This window comes from Sus scrofa, chromosome 15 (genome assembly GCF_054392235.1).
Source record: "Sus scrofa isolate SSC_HxYL_T2T_F1_AM1 chromosome 15, Sscrofa_HxYL_maternal_Yorkshire_Landrace_v2.0, whole genome shotgun sequence".
NCBI lineage: Eukaryota > Metazoa > Chordata > Mammalia > Artiodactyla > Suidae > Sus > Sus scrofa.
In genome coordinates, this window is record NC_139397.1 from 33284861 (window position 1) to 33302493 (window position 17633).

The following is a 17633-nucleotide window of genomic DNA, read 5'->3' on the forward strand; positions in this document are numbered from 1 at the left end:
CCTACTGAGGGAGGCCAGGGATCGAACCTGCAACCTCATGGTTCCTAGTTGGATTCGTTTCCACTATGCCACAACGGGAACTCCCTAACTTACATTTTTAAGTAAATTCTTCTTTGGGGTAAAATGATTCCTGGAACACAAATGTCTGTGCTTGTTTATTTCTGCTGTTTGTCCTTCAGTTCCTATATAGTTCAGAGGTCAAGGATGTCTATCCTGAAGGAATTCCCAGTTAATTCCATAGCCTGAATTGACTGCTTCTTGGCAGAGTGGGGACAAACAGGCTATATTTCTCAGGCCATCTTTGTTTATCTGTTTTTCTTAAAATACTTAAGGAATAAGGACTATGTATATAAAGAAAATATCCCTGTGCACAAAGGACATATATGGACAGTGTCTCATCGTTTCATCTGTAAAACAGAGCTAACACTTCTAACCCATACAGTCTAGGGATTTTCAATTAAATGAGGAAGTAAGGCCAATATATTAATTGATATTACTTCATGCAGTTCAATCAAGTATTATGTAGTGCAGCATCTAAAATGACTAATTTCACCAATAATTTGTACACAGCAAATGACCAGATTCATTCATGTTTCTCATTTCTGTTGAAATTTCTCTGTGATTCTTCCAAAACCACAAAATACACTCTAGTCCCCTATTGCTTGAACGTCATAGATGAGGTATTTCTAAAAGCACATCTGGGGAGTTAAATATGTTCAAAGGTCGTTTGGAGCAAGAATTTTAGGGTACCTGAATTTGGGGCTCTGAAATGATTAAAAATTACTTGTTATATCTTGAGCACAAATATGAAATTTTGAAATTTGCTGGGCATTACAACTTTCATAGGAATAATTTATGTTTATTCCAAATATTAAATATTCAGAATCGTGAAGTGCTTATACCAGTCTTTAAAAACACACACTTGTCAGACATACTATTCTTCTCCTCTCTGAATCAGCATGTGTCTGACTCCCAAACATAGTCTATTCCAGGCTGAAGAGATCGATTTTCCTCTTCCAGCTGTGGAGGGGGAAGTGGAGTTGCAGGGGAGAGAATATCAGGTTAATCCTCCTTAGCAAATGCAGAGACAAAGGAAGCAACCTCATTAATGAGAAAGGAAGTACATGTACTAACAGCTTTATGATGATTTGGTTTTGGGTTTCTAAAATTAAATTGTCAAAATGGACCTTAGGAAGAAAACAGAGCTGGGAATGGCATCTGAGCTGAGGTGTTCTGGTTGCCACTGTGTCAAAAGGGTTCCTGGATGAAAAAGCAGAACACAATCGGATAGGAACAGCATTCACACCATTTGAGGGCTCTTCTCAAGCTTTCTGATAGTTGGGAGCAGTGGCATGCTGGTACCCACTCATACCAGCTTTTGAAAGTCAACTGGTACTTTCTAAGAATTTTCTGACCCCACTGTGAAACATAATGATTATAAGTAATTAAATTATATCAGCTTATATATGGTTAAAGACAAAGGTAATACACACTCAAAACTCATCACTTCTTGCTTATGACATTTTACTACCATCTAACTTCTACATCCTGTATGGTAAGAATACTAGGGGATGGTACACCACTCTGCTTCTTCTCCCAGCTCTGTGTTTGGCAACGAGAAATCAGTCTTGATGGGCATAATGACATCATGAAAATCAGAGAAGATTACAAAACAGGGCCCTTCTCTCGAAAAGAACCAGTTGTTAAACATTAGCTCACACACTCTTGGTGAGGAGTTTGTGGATTTGCTAATGTGAGAATGTGAGCCCAGATGCTCAGAGGCTTATTGTGCAGCATTTGATCAGGTCCATGTGCCAGTTACTATTGTGGGTCAGTGTGTTTTTGTTATCCTCATTTTGTGTCAGTCTGAAAGTTTCCTTGAACTTTTTCCATTAATATTTATAGCATTTTGAGGATGGAGATGAGGATGGGGAGAGTGGGATCAGCAGCTGGTGGTGATTTGCCAAAATGTCAGACCTATGCAGGTGCCAAGGGATTGCAAAGCAGGTTTGAGCAGAAATCAAGAAGCAGAATCTTGGAAGCGGGAAACAGAAGCATTCATCTCCCTAAGCCAGTTAATTTTTTTGTTCATTAGTATGTTCGTAATCCTTGCTGTGGTCTACATCCCTGGGATGCAAGAATTGTACATGGAAAGAGTCAGAAATACAGAGTCTGGGTCCCTTCCACATTCCAGGGACATTGTAGGATGTGGGAAAATAAGGGTGCCTGCCTTCAAAGAGCACAGCAGGTGAAGGGGAGGAATATAAACTATCCTAGACTGTAATGCTGTGGGTGCTGTAACGAAGGTCTAGCAGGGTGCTATGAGGGCATAAGGGTAGGGACCTTGCCCAGAGATACCCACAAATCAGGCAGGTGACTGTTTCATGTATGCAGTTTAGGAAGGTCTATGAGTTGCATGTTTTCTTTTCAGCCACCCTGAGACATGGTGAAGATTATTACGATTAAGTCCTTCTAAGCCTTACAGGAAAGCCTAGTGAGTGATCACTTGTGATAGGATTTCAAGGTGAAATGCAAAGCCCTCTCCCAGACCATCCTACACCCCTGCAAACCTGCCCTCTTTCTAACTCCTAAAATGTTGCAATTAAAGATTCACTCTTTAATCCTCTCTTAAAATGCAAATCCTCTTTGTACTTTGTTTATCAGCTTGGAATCTTAATGTGAATGAAGTTAGGAGCATCTCTCTGAGAGCCTTTTCTGTAGTGAGAGGATGGTTGATAAATGGGCACCTGGAAGCAAGGGGGAAAAGATAAAAAAGGAAGACTACAGATGAAAGGAGCCAGTGCCTAAAGCTGATCTCTAAGTGAGGCTATTTAAAATATTGAGGACATAGGTTACACTTATTTTGGCTGAAACCTTCCCCTGACATCTATCCTGGCTGACACTCCTCTCTGTGATAAGCCTGTGAGCCACCAGGGGTTCCAGAAGGGAGTTGTTTCACAAAGGACAGAAGGAAACTAGCACTGACCACGTTCTATCATGGGCGAGGCTCCGTATTAGATATGTTTTACACTTATCATTGCATTGAACCCCTAGAGAGTGGTGGGAATTTTCTATCACTCCGATTTATCAAGGAGGAAACCAACTTGCCTGAGGTAATAGGAAGCAAGAGGCGGCCTCATGATCAAATAAACTTATTTGACTTCAAAAGCCAGGCTTCTTTCCATTCTAAAAAATAAAAAAGGAAACTAACAAACACAGCACGCTGTGTCCTTCCATTAGGATTCCATACTTGCCTCCAAGGACAATAGAACCTTTTAACCGTTCCTACCGCCTACCAACTCCATACAAGGATTGCTTGCCTATATATTCCCATGGGCATGAAAAGCATCAAGTTTTTTGTTTGTATTATGAAAGAATTACCTTCTATTATTTTCCAGATAGAATGCAATATCAGATAATATTTTTCCAAATCACACACATTATTTTCTGTTACATACCTACACACACACACACACACACACACACACACACACACACACACACACACACACACACGTACAGTGCATATCCTCTCAGGGGCTATTCCCCCCTTTGAGAATCACGGATCTATGAGGAAAGAAGTAGACTCATAAACAGAATAAGATAGTTCCTGCTGTGGTGCAAGAGAATCAGTGGCATCTTGGGAGTGCTATGACACAGGTTTGACCCTGACCCGGCACGGTAGGTTAAGGGTCCAGCATTTCCTCAGCTGTAGCTTAGGTCAAGACTGCAGCTTGGATCTGATCCCTGGCCTGGGAGATCCATATGCCTTGGGGCAGCCAGAAAAGGGAAAAAAATAAACAGATTAAGTTAAAGCAAAGTACGGAATTACATGGTATTTTTATCTGTGTGTAGTGAAAACCATAATAGCAGGTGTTCTACTTGAAATTTGTAGAATTCCTATTGGGGCTCAGTGGTTTAAGGACCCGATGTTGTCTCCATAAGGATGCAGGTTTGATCCTTGGCCTCGCTCAGTGCGTTAAGGATCTGGTGTTGCCACAAGCTGTGGCATAGTTTGCAGATGCAGCCCAGATCCAGTGTTACCTTGGCTGTGATGTAGGCCAGCAGCTGCAGCTCTGAATCAACCCCTAACTGGGGAAGCTCCATATGCTGCAGGTGCAGCCTAAAAAAGAAAAAAAGAAATCTGTAGATGGTACATTGTAGAAGTAAAGAAAGGCACCCATTCCATCTCAAGTAACTCATGAAGGCTTTCTGGTAGAGATGACAAACGTAGTGACCACCCCTAACTGCAAAGAAGCATTAAGAAACTCCTGAACAGTTCAAAGGAGGTAGTAACTGGGGGGAGTCAAGGAGTGATGACTGCCCTCATTCTGAATCTGATTTCCTCTGAGACACTGGCTTTCCAAGTGTGGCCCCCAGTCCAACAGCATCAGTATCACCTGGGAACTTGTTAGATGTACATATTCTCAGGCCCTAAATATACTGAATCCAAACCCCAGGAATGGTACCCAACAATCTGTGATCTAAGGGGCACTCCACATTATCCTGATGCATAGTCAAGTTTGCAAACCCCTGGTCTAAAGCCCCATCCAAGAACTTAACTTCTGGAAGTATATAGAGGTTTCACTGTAAAGTGATTTCTATTCAACTCTTTAAAAATGAACCCATAGACATGTCCTGTTTAACATGCTCTCATTGCTAGGCATCCTGAACTCCTTGAGATGTGAATGTTATTTTATTTGAATTTGGGTCCCCCTGCCTTGTGCTGGACCTGAACTTACTGGGCATTCCTCAGGTTAGTTTAGTGCAAGAGTAGGGTCATTTTGATGCTGTGTCTGTGCCTGTAGGACCAGAGGGATTTTTCAAAGCCTTCGAGGAGTGCATGTCTTATTCTGGTGGATGGGCAGAGCTTATAACTATTTCCTGAAATTGTCTATAATGACAACATTAACCTCCAAGATGCACAGCATCTCTAGATGTTGCCCAGGTATAGAGACTATAGCTCTTAAATACAGTCAGTGACAAATATCCTTTTGTCAGCTACCTCCCCACCATGGGCACCATAGTGACCAGAGGTGATAAGATGAATGGTCTCGAAACCCCATAAGTTTGCAGTGATGAATATAAAGGGAAGGAGATTCAGTATCTAGGTCCAGTTCTTGGTGTCCTTTGTATTCAGTCATTCTGCTACTCTACTAGATGAAAATGTGTACTCTTGGATCATGTGCTTAATGGGCTGCCTAGCCACTCCTATGGTGCTTTTGCTTCACAATGTTTTTAAAGAGATTTCAAAGTATAGCAGCCCGCAGTGTAATTAAGGACTTTAGGAGCATCTCTGTTTCGCTTGGAAGGCTGAACCTGAAGTTTCTTGGTACATAGTAAAGTTGATAGAATGGCACTACGGTGGGCAGTGGGTTGTTGAACTGGAGCGCCACAGGACTCTACTTCAGAGGGGCAATCAGAAGAAGTGTGCTTAAAGCCTTGGGGGCCAAATCATCATCTTAGAGAAATATCCTTTTTCTGACCTTATTCTGACCTGTTTGCCTTTGCTGAATTAAAGGGTTTTCAGCAAGCTGGGAAGATGTCATTCCAAAAAAGACCAGCTGTGACAGAAGGGAAACCACAGGGATGCATCTCTTTTAACTATTGTTGAATTGGAGTTTTTCTTTTCCTCTCTTTTTTCCCTTCAGAAAACATCCTCCTCTTTCCACCTTCTTCTTTCCTTCATGAAACAAATGATAAAGCAAGTGTGGTGCAAGTTAACCTTTGGGGAATCTGAATCTGTTCTTTGTAATGTTTTTGAAAACTTTCTGTACATTGGAAATTACAGTTTTAATTTAAATGTATGCCCCAGTTAAATTTTTAGGTTCATCTCTTAGCCAGACCACAAAAAAATGAGTAGAATTTAGAAAAGCCAGTGGGAAAGTGAAGCATATTCCATCTAGAGGGGCAGGACCAAAGGCTCGAGGAATGAGAACTTGAACTTCATGAGAGAAACGGGTGGGCCTGACCCGAGAGATGGCATATGCTATCCAGCAGCAAATGTATGTTTGCACAGGTGAGTGGAGACAGAATACAGGAGGTGAAAATCCTACAGGGGAGCTGTTATTTTATGCAGAGCAAAGTTTTTTATGTAGAACTATTCTCTCTTTGTTTTGTGGAAAAGGATACTGTCTTTGTCTGTTCAGACAGAGTAGTTGGTCAATAACAGAAATTTGTTTCTCTCAGTCTTGGAGGCTGGGAAGTCCAAGATCAAGGCATCAGTATGGTCAAGTTCTGGTAAGGGTCCTCTTTTGAGTCATAGCCATAGCTGGTGCCTTCTTTCTGTGTCTACACTGGAGGAAGGGGGATAGCAACCTTCAAGTCCCCTTATGAGGGCTCTAATCCCAATCATGAGAGCCCCACCCTTATGGCCTATTCACCTTCTGAAAGCCCCACCTCCTTATACCATCACATGGGGCATTAGGATTTCAACATATGAATTTGGAGAAGACCCAAACATTCAAGCATAGCAGATGCATTAAGCACATTTGCAGTATAGAAATATTTAAACATAATAAGCACTTAGAGGATTAATGTAGAGCAGTGTTTCAGAAGCCTTGGTCCATTTACTCATTTATAAGCTCTGACCAGCGTATCTATTCACAGAGCAGGGCCCCTAAGAAACATGGCTCCTTTTAAAACAAAATTTAAATCATACCCATTTTCCATGGTAAACCAAAACCATAGAAATTTACTCTATGAAGCTCTTTCATTTTGTAAGGACTTTAGGGCTGAAATCAGAAACATATTTAGAGCCCTATTATTTGGAGTCATGAGGAAACCACACCAAGCAGGAAATCCTCTAAATCAGGGACTACGTCTAGTTTTTGATTGTTGTGTAAGATAAAGCTGAACCCTGAGACTCACTGTTACCTTGAATTGACCCTTCTAAGGATGGCCTCTGAGTACACTAATTTAACAACATACTCATTTAAAATGGACCAAACCTATGTTGTCATTCTGTAATTCTCAGTAAGGATTCCTACTTCTCTTTCCCCTTATCCTTATCTGTCTTATCCTTTCCCATTCCTGCAACATACAAATAGTCACTGTCTCTTTGAATCACACTTAATTAAGTTCTCTTTTTTCTGGTTCTGTTTTTCCCCCATTGTCTCATGTTGGTAGCAGGTTAATCCTGAATTTCTAATAAATGCAAAAGGATTAAAGAAAATCATGAGTTCAAGATTATTTTAACTTCGCTGGCATAATTGTTAATATCTCCATGGTCCTCTGGGATATGTAGGATTACATCAATTAAATTGGTCTCTGTAACTGAACACATTAACCATAAACGTGACGACAGTGTCTTTTCCAGCACCCCATAAGTACTTAATTTGCTTGCCTATAATAGATTTTCAGAGCAGTAAACGTGAGGCAAGAAATGTAAATAGTGTAATGATGGTAATTATCTGAATGGATCGATCAGAGTGTTATTACAACATGATATTGTGGGTAGCAGTGAGGTATAGACCTTCCATATAAATTCCTGTTTTCAACTTTATTTCCTTACATGTTTTTTCCAAGATTTTTAAAGTGAAAGCAGTATAAACTGGCATTGTTATTCTTTCTTTTATCTTTCCCCATCATCCTTTGTGCAGTTGCCTTACCAAAACCAGCAGACCACAGGAAAGCTAAATTTCTCCAAAGAAAGCAGGAACTCTGTACAATTGAAATTCTAGCAGTTTCTCCATGTGTCATGGTATCCAAATATTTGAACCAGAAGTCATATTGCCAGGTGGTTCATTTGTTCCCTTCATTGATTATCTACTAAAGAACTGTAAACACAGAACACTTTCAATGACTTGCTGAAGGTTACACGATCTGGTATTGCCAGATAAATGGCAATGGGGTGGACTCAGCGCTCCCACCTGGGCTGGGCGAGGAGCTGAGAGGTACATGGGCTGTGGACATGAAGGAGGTTCAGTGTGACAGGCCAGGGCAAGCCCTGGAAGAAATAGTAGCAAGTCAGGGAAATCTTTTTGTTTAGTTTGGGTGCAGAGTGAAATGATGCAAAAGTCTTGGGATGACCAGCACTTAAAAATCTAAACTAAATGTCCATTGACAGAGGAATGGATCAAGATATGGTCCATATATACAATGAAATACTACTCGGCTATTAAAAAGAATGAAATAATGCCATTTGCAGCAACATGGATGGACCTAGACATTATCACACCAGGTAAAGTAAGTCAGATGGAGAAAGACAAGCATCATATAATATCACTTATATGTGGAATCTAAAAAAAGGATACAAATGAACTTATTTGCAGAACAGAAACAGACTCACAGACTTTGAAAACAAACTTTTGGTTACCAAAGGGGAGAGGTGGTGGGAAGGAATAGACTGAGTTTGAGATTGGCATATGCACACTTTGGTATGTGGAATGACTGGCCATCAGGGACATGCTCTATGGTACAGGGAACTCTACCCAATATTCTGTGATGGCCTATGTGGGAAAAAAAGTCTGAATGAGAATAGATGTGTGTACTCATATCACTGAATCACTTCATTATATAGCAGAAATGATCACAACATTGTAAATCAACTGTACTTCAGTAAAACTTTTAAAAAAGAAAAGAAAAACAAATCCAAACAGATAATCAACACAAGGGGGGAAGGGTTGAAAGTGTGTGCAGATATCTGTCCATGATGAAAATGGAAAGAACATGGCAGGGCCCCACCTGGGGGACAGCAATGTTGAGGGGGAGTTGTTAAAACAGGGATTCAAACCCAGAGGAAACAATTCAAAGCTAATATGAGAACTGAAACTTGAAGGAAAAAAGGGGGTTTGAGTCCTTACACTTGAAGGATGACTCGGTCAAGATGATCTGACAGTGACAAGAGCACCTTCCAAATAGACTCTTTCCCATCAATTTCCTTCTACTTTTGTGCCCCATCCTACCTAGTTCAGTCATATCACTTGGGTTTTATTGTTAAGTAACAAATGGGCCTAAATCTGAAATTTTTTATGCATGTGCCAAAAAACAAAAAAATTCAAATCCTCAAAGCGGAAATGAAACCACACAGAACCCACTCCTTCTGTATTACCAGAAAACAGAAGCCTAAAACTTCTCATTTTTGTACATAGAAAAATAAGCACTATGCTGGCAAGCTTGTGTGTCCCCAGGGAGGGTGGCAGCAGAGAGTAAAGGAAAGCATGCCCAGAATGAGAAGGTTTAACACCACACTAGGAGCTCAACTCTGACTACAGGTGGAGGCGCAGTTCCCAGTACTGGCTATAGGGCAGGTCTTGAAAGTGTCCAGGACCTAAGGTGACCACCTCAGCGAGATGCTGATTCTGGCAAGAAGGAAGCAAAGGGGAAAGGAGAGGTACCATTTGGAGGCATGATTGCCAGGCGAAAGAGAAGAGGGAAAAGTTCAAGATGCTGTGGAAATAAAAGAGAAGTAGAAGACCAACCTCCCCGATCATCATTCAGTAAAGGGACTAAAACAAAGGGATACAGGGCAAGGGCAGGAAAAATAGTACATGAAAGTGATCAATTCTGCTAATATAGAAGGGTGCAACTAGGGAATTGGTTGGAAAAAGGAATGGGGACAATTGATTGTTGCCTAGGTACTGGGAGGGGGGTAAGGTGCAGGACTGTAACTACATGGTCACAACAAAGGGCATAAGGAAGACTGTGAGAAGACCTGCGGAAGGTGGGTGGGGTAGCCTCGATGGTGTAGGAGAGGAAGTGACTCCTCACTCATTTTAATATAGTTTTGACTTTTGGAGTTGTGTGAATGTTTTCCATATTCAAAAAGGAATCAGTAGCACAATGGGATCAGCAGCATCTCTGGAGCACTGGGACATGGATTCAGTTGTGGGTTTGATGCACGGTGGGTTAGGGATCCAGTGGCAACTGTGGTTCCCTGGTCCAGGAACTCCATGTGCTGCTGGATGGCCAAAAAAGAAAAAATTAAAAAAAAAAAAAAGGAAAAAGGAAACCAATGAAAAGAGGAGAAATTAAATTTGAATCCTATCAGAAACAAATGAACAGAATTTCAAATACAAATACATAACATAACATGCTAAAGTGTGAGGGGTTGGGAAGAGCCAGTCTAGTATCTTTTGAACATAGTATTTTTACAGTATACCTGCATTCTAAATGAAAAACAATGTGTGAATTCTTCTTAGTGCTGTTTTTTGTCATGTGGCAACATTGTGTGCACAGTAGGATTGAAGAAATGAGTAAATATGATGCCAGAAATCCATACTCTCCTTATAGGAAAAGGAAGATACAAATATGAAAAGATGACAGCAGGGAGCAAATTGTGTGTGTGTGTGTGTGTGTGTCTGTCTGTCTGTCTGTCTGTCTGTCTGTGTGTGTCTGTGTGTGTGTGTGAATGAGAACTTCTTCCTACCACTGAAAGGGACTAGAAGCATTGATTTCTCAGTAGTAATTGGCACGTGTTAATACCCAGATCTTAGTTTCCAAATATCCTCCCCAGCTAAAATGAAGGAAGATTCCATGCAAGAGATGACTGATTTCAGGATTGAGGCAATAAACAAGCATAATGGACATGGAACGTTTTCTGTCCCAAACAAGAAAGAGCATTTTTTTAAATTTATTTTTTATTGTTATTTCCCCCAACGCACTTCTTTTTTTCCACTGTACAGCATGGGAACCCAGTTACACATGCATGTATACATAATATTTTCCTCCGTTGTGCTGTGTTGTATCTAGACACAGTTCTCAATGCTACACAGCAGAATTGCACTGTAAATCCATTCCATGAGCAATAGTTGCATCCGTTGACCCCAAGCTCCCAATCCCTCCCACTCCCTCCCCCTCACCCCGGGCAACCACAAGTCTATTCTCCAAGTCCGTGGTTTTCTTTTCTATGGAAAGGTTCATTTGGGCTGTATATTAGATACCAGATATGAGTGATATCATATGGTATTTGTCTTTGAAAGAGCATGTTTTTAAATGCAGAAAATATGTCAAAGGTCACACCTTAAGGGATTGCACCTTCCCCAAGGGGAGAAAATATGAGTATCAAAATAAATATTGGCAGCAATGACTGATCACCCAATGAATAATAAAAGAATCCATGTATCTATACTGATAAATAAGTGGGAAATATACTTCCTTATTGATATCATGCAGACTTGTAAATGTAGGTAGAAAAATGGTAGAAATCACCATTTTCAACCAAAGTAATTATTGATTCAGGCAAGGCTCTTGATAATCACTAAAATAAGTAGATGTGAAGTTCAATGAGGCACAGGAGATTTTCTTTACAGTGGAGGGATTTGCAAAGCCTACCTTAACTGAGTGATCAGAGTTAACATGTCCAGTATGGGACACATGGACATCATACCATTGTCATGTGATGCACAGAGAAGGACCCAACATCATTTCTGTGCTGTTACTGCCAAGTGTGCAGGATGAAACTTGAAAGAAACCCAAATTAAAGGATATTTCACAGGACTCTGAAGAGCAGGAAAGCAGTACTTTTTTAAATCGAGGGGGGAGTTCCCTTATGGCTCATTGGGTTAAGGATCTGTCATTATCACTGCCACAGCTTGAGTTGCTGCTGTGGCGCAGGTTCAATTCCAGGGCCAGGAACTTCCATATGTCTTGGCGGGTGTGGCCAAAAGAAGAAAAAGTGGGGGAGGGTAGAGGGACTCTTAAGTATAGTTCACTTTGTAAATTTCTCATTATAGTCTCATATTTAAAAGTAATTGATGAACCAGGAAAACAATATGTTTAGTTTGCATTGGGGATTATGTGTTTTTGAATTTACCTGAGACTCTCTTCCCTAACCAAAAACAATTCCAGGTTATGAATCTGTGACAGGTCTGAATGAAGTGGATTAAGGCATTACATTTTCATAGAATGAACTAAACATTGTAATCTTTTTACCGAACACTTTCACATCAGGCCATGATTTGATTTTCTACCTGTTCAGAATATCAAATTTTTGCATTTCTTTAAATGATACTGTCTTTTGGTGAACAGGTTGATAAGACAGAAGTCATCCCTGAGAGATTTATAATAGTCCTCAGAGCAAATTCATCAAAGATTCTTCTACAAGATGGTTTTGGATCCTAAGGAGATCTATTTAGTAACTGTATTGAAGAAGTTGTCATATAACACAACATTTCATTGATTTATGTGTGTTATTTTTGTATCTTTACTGCAGGCAGAGAATTCAGCGTTGGCTTTGGAAAATGAAAATCAAAGGGAACAGTATGAGAGGTGTCTTGATGAGGTAAGGGGAGTGGAGAGGTTCTGCCTTAGAGGCTGGACTCTTTAGGAGTGCCTTAGTCTGATCTTAATATATGTCTGTTACCAGTTCCAGAGAACACTGGCATTTTCTCCTCCAAAGGAAGGTTGTAAACAGGGGATACTGAGGAGGAAGATCAGTCACTCTCCTCCTCCTCCCTCTTTACATTCTTAGACAGCATCTGCAAATTCCTTTTGCTTATTGTTTAATATTCATGGGGCACAGATTGGGCCATGCTTCACTGTATGATAAATTCCTTCTGTCCAGCCAGTGTGATCTCAGCCTGGGAGTGAGAAAAGCTGCCCTGGGGCATGCTGCATCTCCCATTGGATACCATTTCTGAAAAAGCAAATCCTTGAAAGAGTGGGCGGGAACGAAGTTCACAGTTGGCAGACAGAGGGGTAAAAAAAATCAGTAGATTTCAAAGCCAAGAAGAGAGAGGGAGGTGAGGAAGAAAATGTGAGCAGGATGGAAGGAAACAGGGCCATGTGCTTGAGTCAACTGGAGAAGTATTATTTGATAAGAATGAAGAGATGAAGGCAGAGATGGTGGGTATCTGAGAGGCAAGGGGAAAATTGAAGTGTGTGCAGTGCCTTCCCACACTGTCAGGGGGACCATCCATCCTTTACTGTATCATCCAGCCAGGACTGGCCATTAGCCTCCCCAACCCTCATCTGGGACTTGATTGGTGGTTAAAGTTATTCATTTAATGGGATGACTTTTTTTTTTTTTTTTTTTTGCTTTTTAGGGCCACAGCTGCAGCATATGGAAATTCCCAGGCTAGGGGTCAAATTGGAGCTGCAGCTGCCAGCCTACACCACAGCCATAACAACATGGGATCCAAGCCTTGACTGCAACCTATCACACGGCAACACTGGATTCTTAACCCACTTAGTGAGGCTAGGGATCAAATCTGAGTTCTCATGGATACTAGTTGGGTTCTTACCCCCAAGCCACAATGGGAACTCCTAATGGAATGACTTTTCTAATCATTTGTCCAATATCCTAAAGCTTACATATATTCTTGTAGGAGATTCAGTTTGAGAGTGGTTCTAATACAGTCAACAAAGATTTTAAGAAACTAAGCAAAACTACATTTCATGGAATTTCACTACCTTATCAGTAGAAAGTAGCAATATTTCTTCAGTCTTTTCCTCCTGGATAACAGTTGCGGAAACCTTTTCCAGTAAGCGCCCTTACCCCTTCCCTCCCCCTGATAACCCCTCTGCCAGACTGTCCTAGAAGGCGACGGGTTAAAGGACACAGGCTCAGATCTGAGTTATGGTATCATCACCTCCAGTGTATATACTTCTCTCCTCCTTTGTAACTAGAAGTGGTGTCTCTCCTCAGATTTCCACATGGGCTTGATTTTCCTACACCTGCGCTTCTGGAAATGTGCTCCCCAGACTAGCAGTATCCGCCTCATCTGGGAACTTGTTAGAAATGCACATTCTTAGGCTCCGCCCCCAGCCATAGAGAACCGGACACTCTGCAGGTGGAAGTGGGCCTGGCTATCTGTATGTCAGCAAGCTCTCTGGGTGATGCTGTCGAACCCTACAGTGTGAGAGCTTTATCCTTACAACACGGACCACTTTGCATCACAGGTATTTGTTGAAGAGCCCTCAAAAAGTCCCCAGAAAAATCATTAAGCTATTTGATATTTTAATTGTTTACTATTTCCAGCCATGTCGATTAGTCACTTGAGCAAAAGGGTGTTTGCAGTCCTCAGCCTGTCAGGACTTAAAGGAACTCAGAATAATTTTTATAATGTCAAAAGTTAAAAGAATCGCAAAAGTAAGTTGTCATAAAAGGGTGAGTGATGACTCAGGGTCTAGTGGAGCCAGTTCAGCTCCTCTCACCCCTGTTCCCCAGGCTCTTGGTCCGATCAAAGTTTAGGGCAGGAAAGACCAAATAGATCCAAGGATATTTAAAGCAACAAATACTGCCCTCAGTTCATGTGTATTGACCAGCAAAGTTTCACTTTAACCTCCTGCACAGAGATTTTCAGTGAGACTTCTTTCATACTCAGAAGTCAAAATATGAGAATCACATCACAGAATTTTCTTATTTGTCACAATTTCCCCACAAGTCACCCCTCCCCATTAGTCGAAAATCCCTAGGGTTTCTATGGAAACTCACAGTTTGTTTTCCGTATGTCCCTTAGGCTCGCATCCTGAAGATTTCGTCAGAATGTGCCCGTCAAAACCTAAGTTTTCACCTACAAAATCATTTAGTGTAAAGTTTCCACTGAAGACAGAATTTTCAGAGGGAGAATCCCTCTGTTCTTAATTGCAAAAATTAACTGTTGCCAAGGAAGTGATTTGCAACAAAGAACCATCTCTGAGCAGTACAAATGTTTTGTATTCATGAATCCTGGCCCCTGATTACACATGCCAGTTGTTGTGTAACTAATTGCATGAGGGTAGACAATCCATTTCCATGCCTTGTAAGAGAACACTCTCAAAGGGGTAGTTGAATGTAGTAATAATGCCAAATGGAAATTCTTTTCAAAGCTTTTTATACTAATTAGACAAACTAACAAGGTACGGCCTCATGTAAGTTATTTCCTTGCTAGTGGGTTTTATAAAATATGCACAGGTAGATAAAATGTAAATTTAAAGTGTTCTTCAACTCCTTTTGCACTGCTTATTTTTTGCTTGGAAATGGAGACTATATGGAGGATTTGGGGAAAGACTTCGGCGTTAGAGATTCAAGTTTCTGTGTGTGTTTATTTAGAAGAAACAGATGCACATCCCTAGACACACACACACACACACAAATGCAGGCACACACTTTGCCATTTCACCACTACCTCTACTGCTACCCAACTCCTCCTCTCCTCTCTTTGCAGTGCAAAAGCAAAGCCAAGGACCAATCTTGATTTTGTTTGGGGGATTGAAAGTTTTCATGTTTGAATCTAACTCTTTGTCCAGCTGTTTGAGAGTTTGCTTGCAAGCAGTGAAGTGCTATTTAATTCTCAGCATCGCCATGGCCAGTTCCTTTAAGACAACTTATTCCCGTGTGAGAAGCATAATGACACATTAAAATCAGTAAAATAGGAGTTCCTATTGTGGCTCAGTGGGTTAAGAACCCAACATAGTGTCTGTGAGGATGCAGGTTCGATCCCCAGCCTTGCTCAGTGGGTTAAGGATGTGTTGCCACAAGCCGTGGAGTAGGTCTCATATGCAGCTCAGATCCAGTATTGCCATGGCTTTGGTGGAGGCTGACAGCTGCAGCTCCAATTCGACCTCTGGCCTGGTAACTTCCATATGCTGCAAGTGGGGCCATAGAAATAAAATTAAATTAAAATAAAATAAAATCATGAAAATAACATCTCCTCAAGCCACTGCCTTGCTTTTAGATGGATTTCGTGTGTCCTCCAAACCTTTATTGTGTGTCAACCTCACCCAGACCCTGGGATCTTAGGGTGTCCCCAGCCTAGCAGCAGAAGTGAGGGTGAGGTTAATCTCAGAGGAAGGAGGTCAGGGAAACTCAGAGGAAAGAGGTTACCCTGGGGATTTGGAGAACATATAGTAGAGTCACCAAAGGGCTGGAAGAGTGGTGGGTAGGTGGTAAAGAGGCAGAACTGAAAGGGCATTGTTAGCAGATGGAGCTGGAGCAGGTGAAGTCTGAGACTAGAGAGGTAAATGGTTCTCATACTTACCAGCACATTGGACTTAGCCGGGGAGCTTTGAACAGACCACTGGCTGGCACCCCCTCCTCCATAGATTCTGCCCTAAAGTGGAGCCTGAGTGTTAGGAGTTTTTAAAGCACTCCAGGGGGTTAGGATATTCAGCCAAGATTAAGAACCACTACCCTTACATCTCTGAATGCTATTCTTTAGAGACCATTTCCAGGAAGAATCCATAAGAGGATGAAAGCTCCACCAAACTGGTTGTGATAAAAAAGCCATATGGACCCATGTGGAAATGTAGGGTTATTTCCTGTTCTTAACCAGCATCTGAGCAAAAAACAAACTTTATCCCAGTGTATTTTCTAGTTCTCTTCTGCATCAGAAAGATGTATCATGATTGCAAAAAATGCAGTTTTCAGACCTCACTCAGCCCCATTTTTAAATTGAAGAATAGTTAATTTACAATAATATGTTAATTTCAGGTGAACAGCAAAGTGTATATATGTGTGTATATACATACATACTATATATATAATTTTTCAGAATTTTTCTATTGTAAGTTATTACAAGATATTGAAGTATAATTCCCTGTGCTATACAACAGGTCCTTGTTGGTTATCTATTTGATATATAGTAGTGTGTATATGTTAATCCCAACCTCCTAATTTATCTCCCCCTCCTCCCCACTATCCCCTCTGGGAACCACAAGTTTTTTCTTTTTTTTTTCCTATGTCTCACTCAGCCCTTCTTAACAAGAATGAGGGATGAGAAAGTTGGCAATTTGAACAACTTCCCAGGCAAAGCTTTTGCACACAGAAGTTGGATTACCTGCCTCCTTGTCCAACCATTGGGTTGGACCAGTGTTTGTAGTCAACCAGGGTGCCATAGTCCTGTTCTTACTTACCCATGCTCTGCACTTCAGAGCACAAGGGTCAGGAAAAGCAGACCTCTGGTGGAGTTCAGAAAATAAAAAAAGAAATTAGAATTTCTTTTAAACCAAGGCTAACTAAAGGCAAAGGCAGGTTAAGAACATTCTTACTTTTCTTTCTGATTCCCATGCTATATGCCAAGACTGGATTGTGGAGTCATTGTCAGATATCATTATCATATCTGGGACCTAAGTCATCTTCAAAGTCAATGTCTTGCTTGAATCCAAAAAGATACATGCACCCCAGTCTTCATAGCAGCAATATTTATAGTAACTAGGATATGGAAGCAACCTAAGTGTCCATCAACAGGTGAATGAATTAAGATGTGGTACATATATACAATGGAGTACTACTCAGTCATAAAAAAGAACAAAATAATGCCATTTGCAGCAAAATGGATGCAACTAGAGATTATCATACCAGGTGAAGTAAGTCAGACAGAGAAAGATAAATATATGACATAACTTATATGTGGAAGCTTAAAAAGTGATATAAATAAACTTATTTACAAAAGAGAAATATACTTACAAGACATAGAAAACAAACTTATGGTTACCAAAGGGGAAAAAGGGGAGGTAGATAAATTAGGAGTTTGGGATTAACATATATACATTGCTATATATAAAATACATAAACAACAAGGACCTACTGCATAGTACAGGGAACTGTATTCAGTATTTTGCAATAACCTATAAGGAGAAAGAATGTGAAAAAGAATGTGTGTGTGTGTGTGTGTGTGTGTGTGTGTGTGTGTATAACTGAATCACTTTGCTATACACCTGAAACCAACACAAGATTGTGAATTAACTATACTTAAATTTTTAAAAAGGTT

General features: G+C 40.7%; 1 protein-coding gene across 10 annotated transcripts in view; it reads left to right on the plus strand.

Moving 5' to 3' along the window:
* Positions 1-17633, plus strand: part of NCKAP5 (NCK associated protein 5) — a 1198715-nt gene that overhangs the window by 950564 nt on the left and 230518 nt on the right. For all 10 annotated transcript variants that reach the window (XM_085001422.1, XM_085001423.1, XM_085001426.1 and 7 more), the window contains one exon: positions 12155-12223. In XM_085001422.1, coding sequence (XP_084857548.1) covers positions 12155-12223 — 69 coding nt within the window. The remainder of the gene's footprint in view (positions 1-12154; positions 12224-17633) is intronic.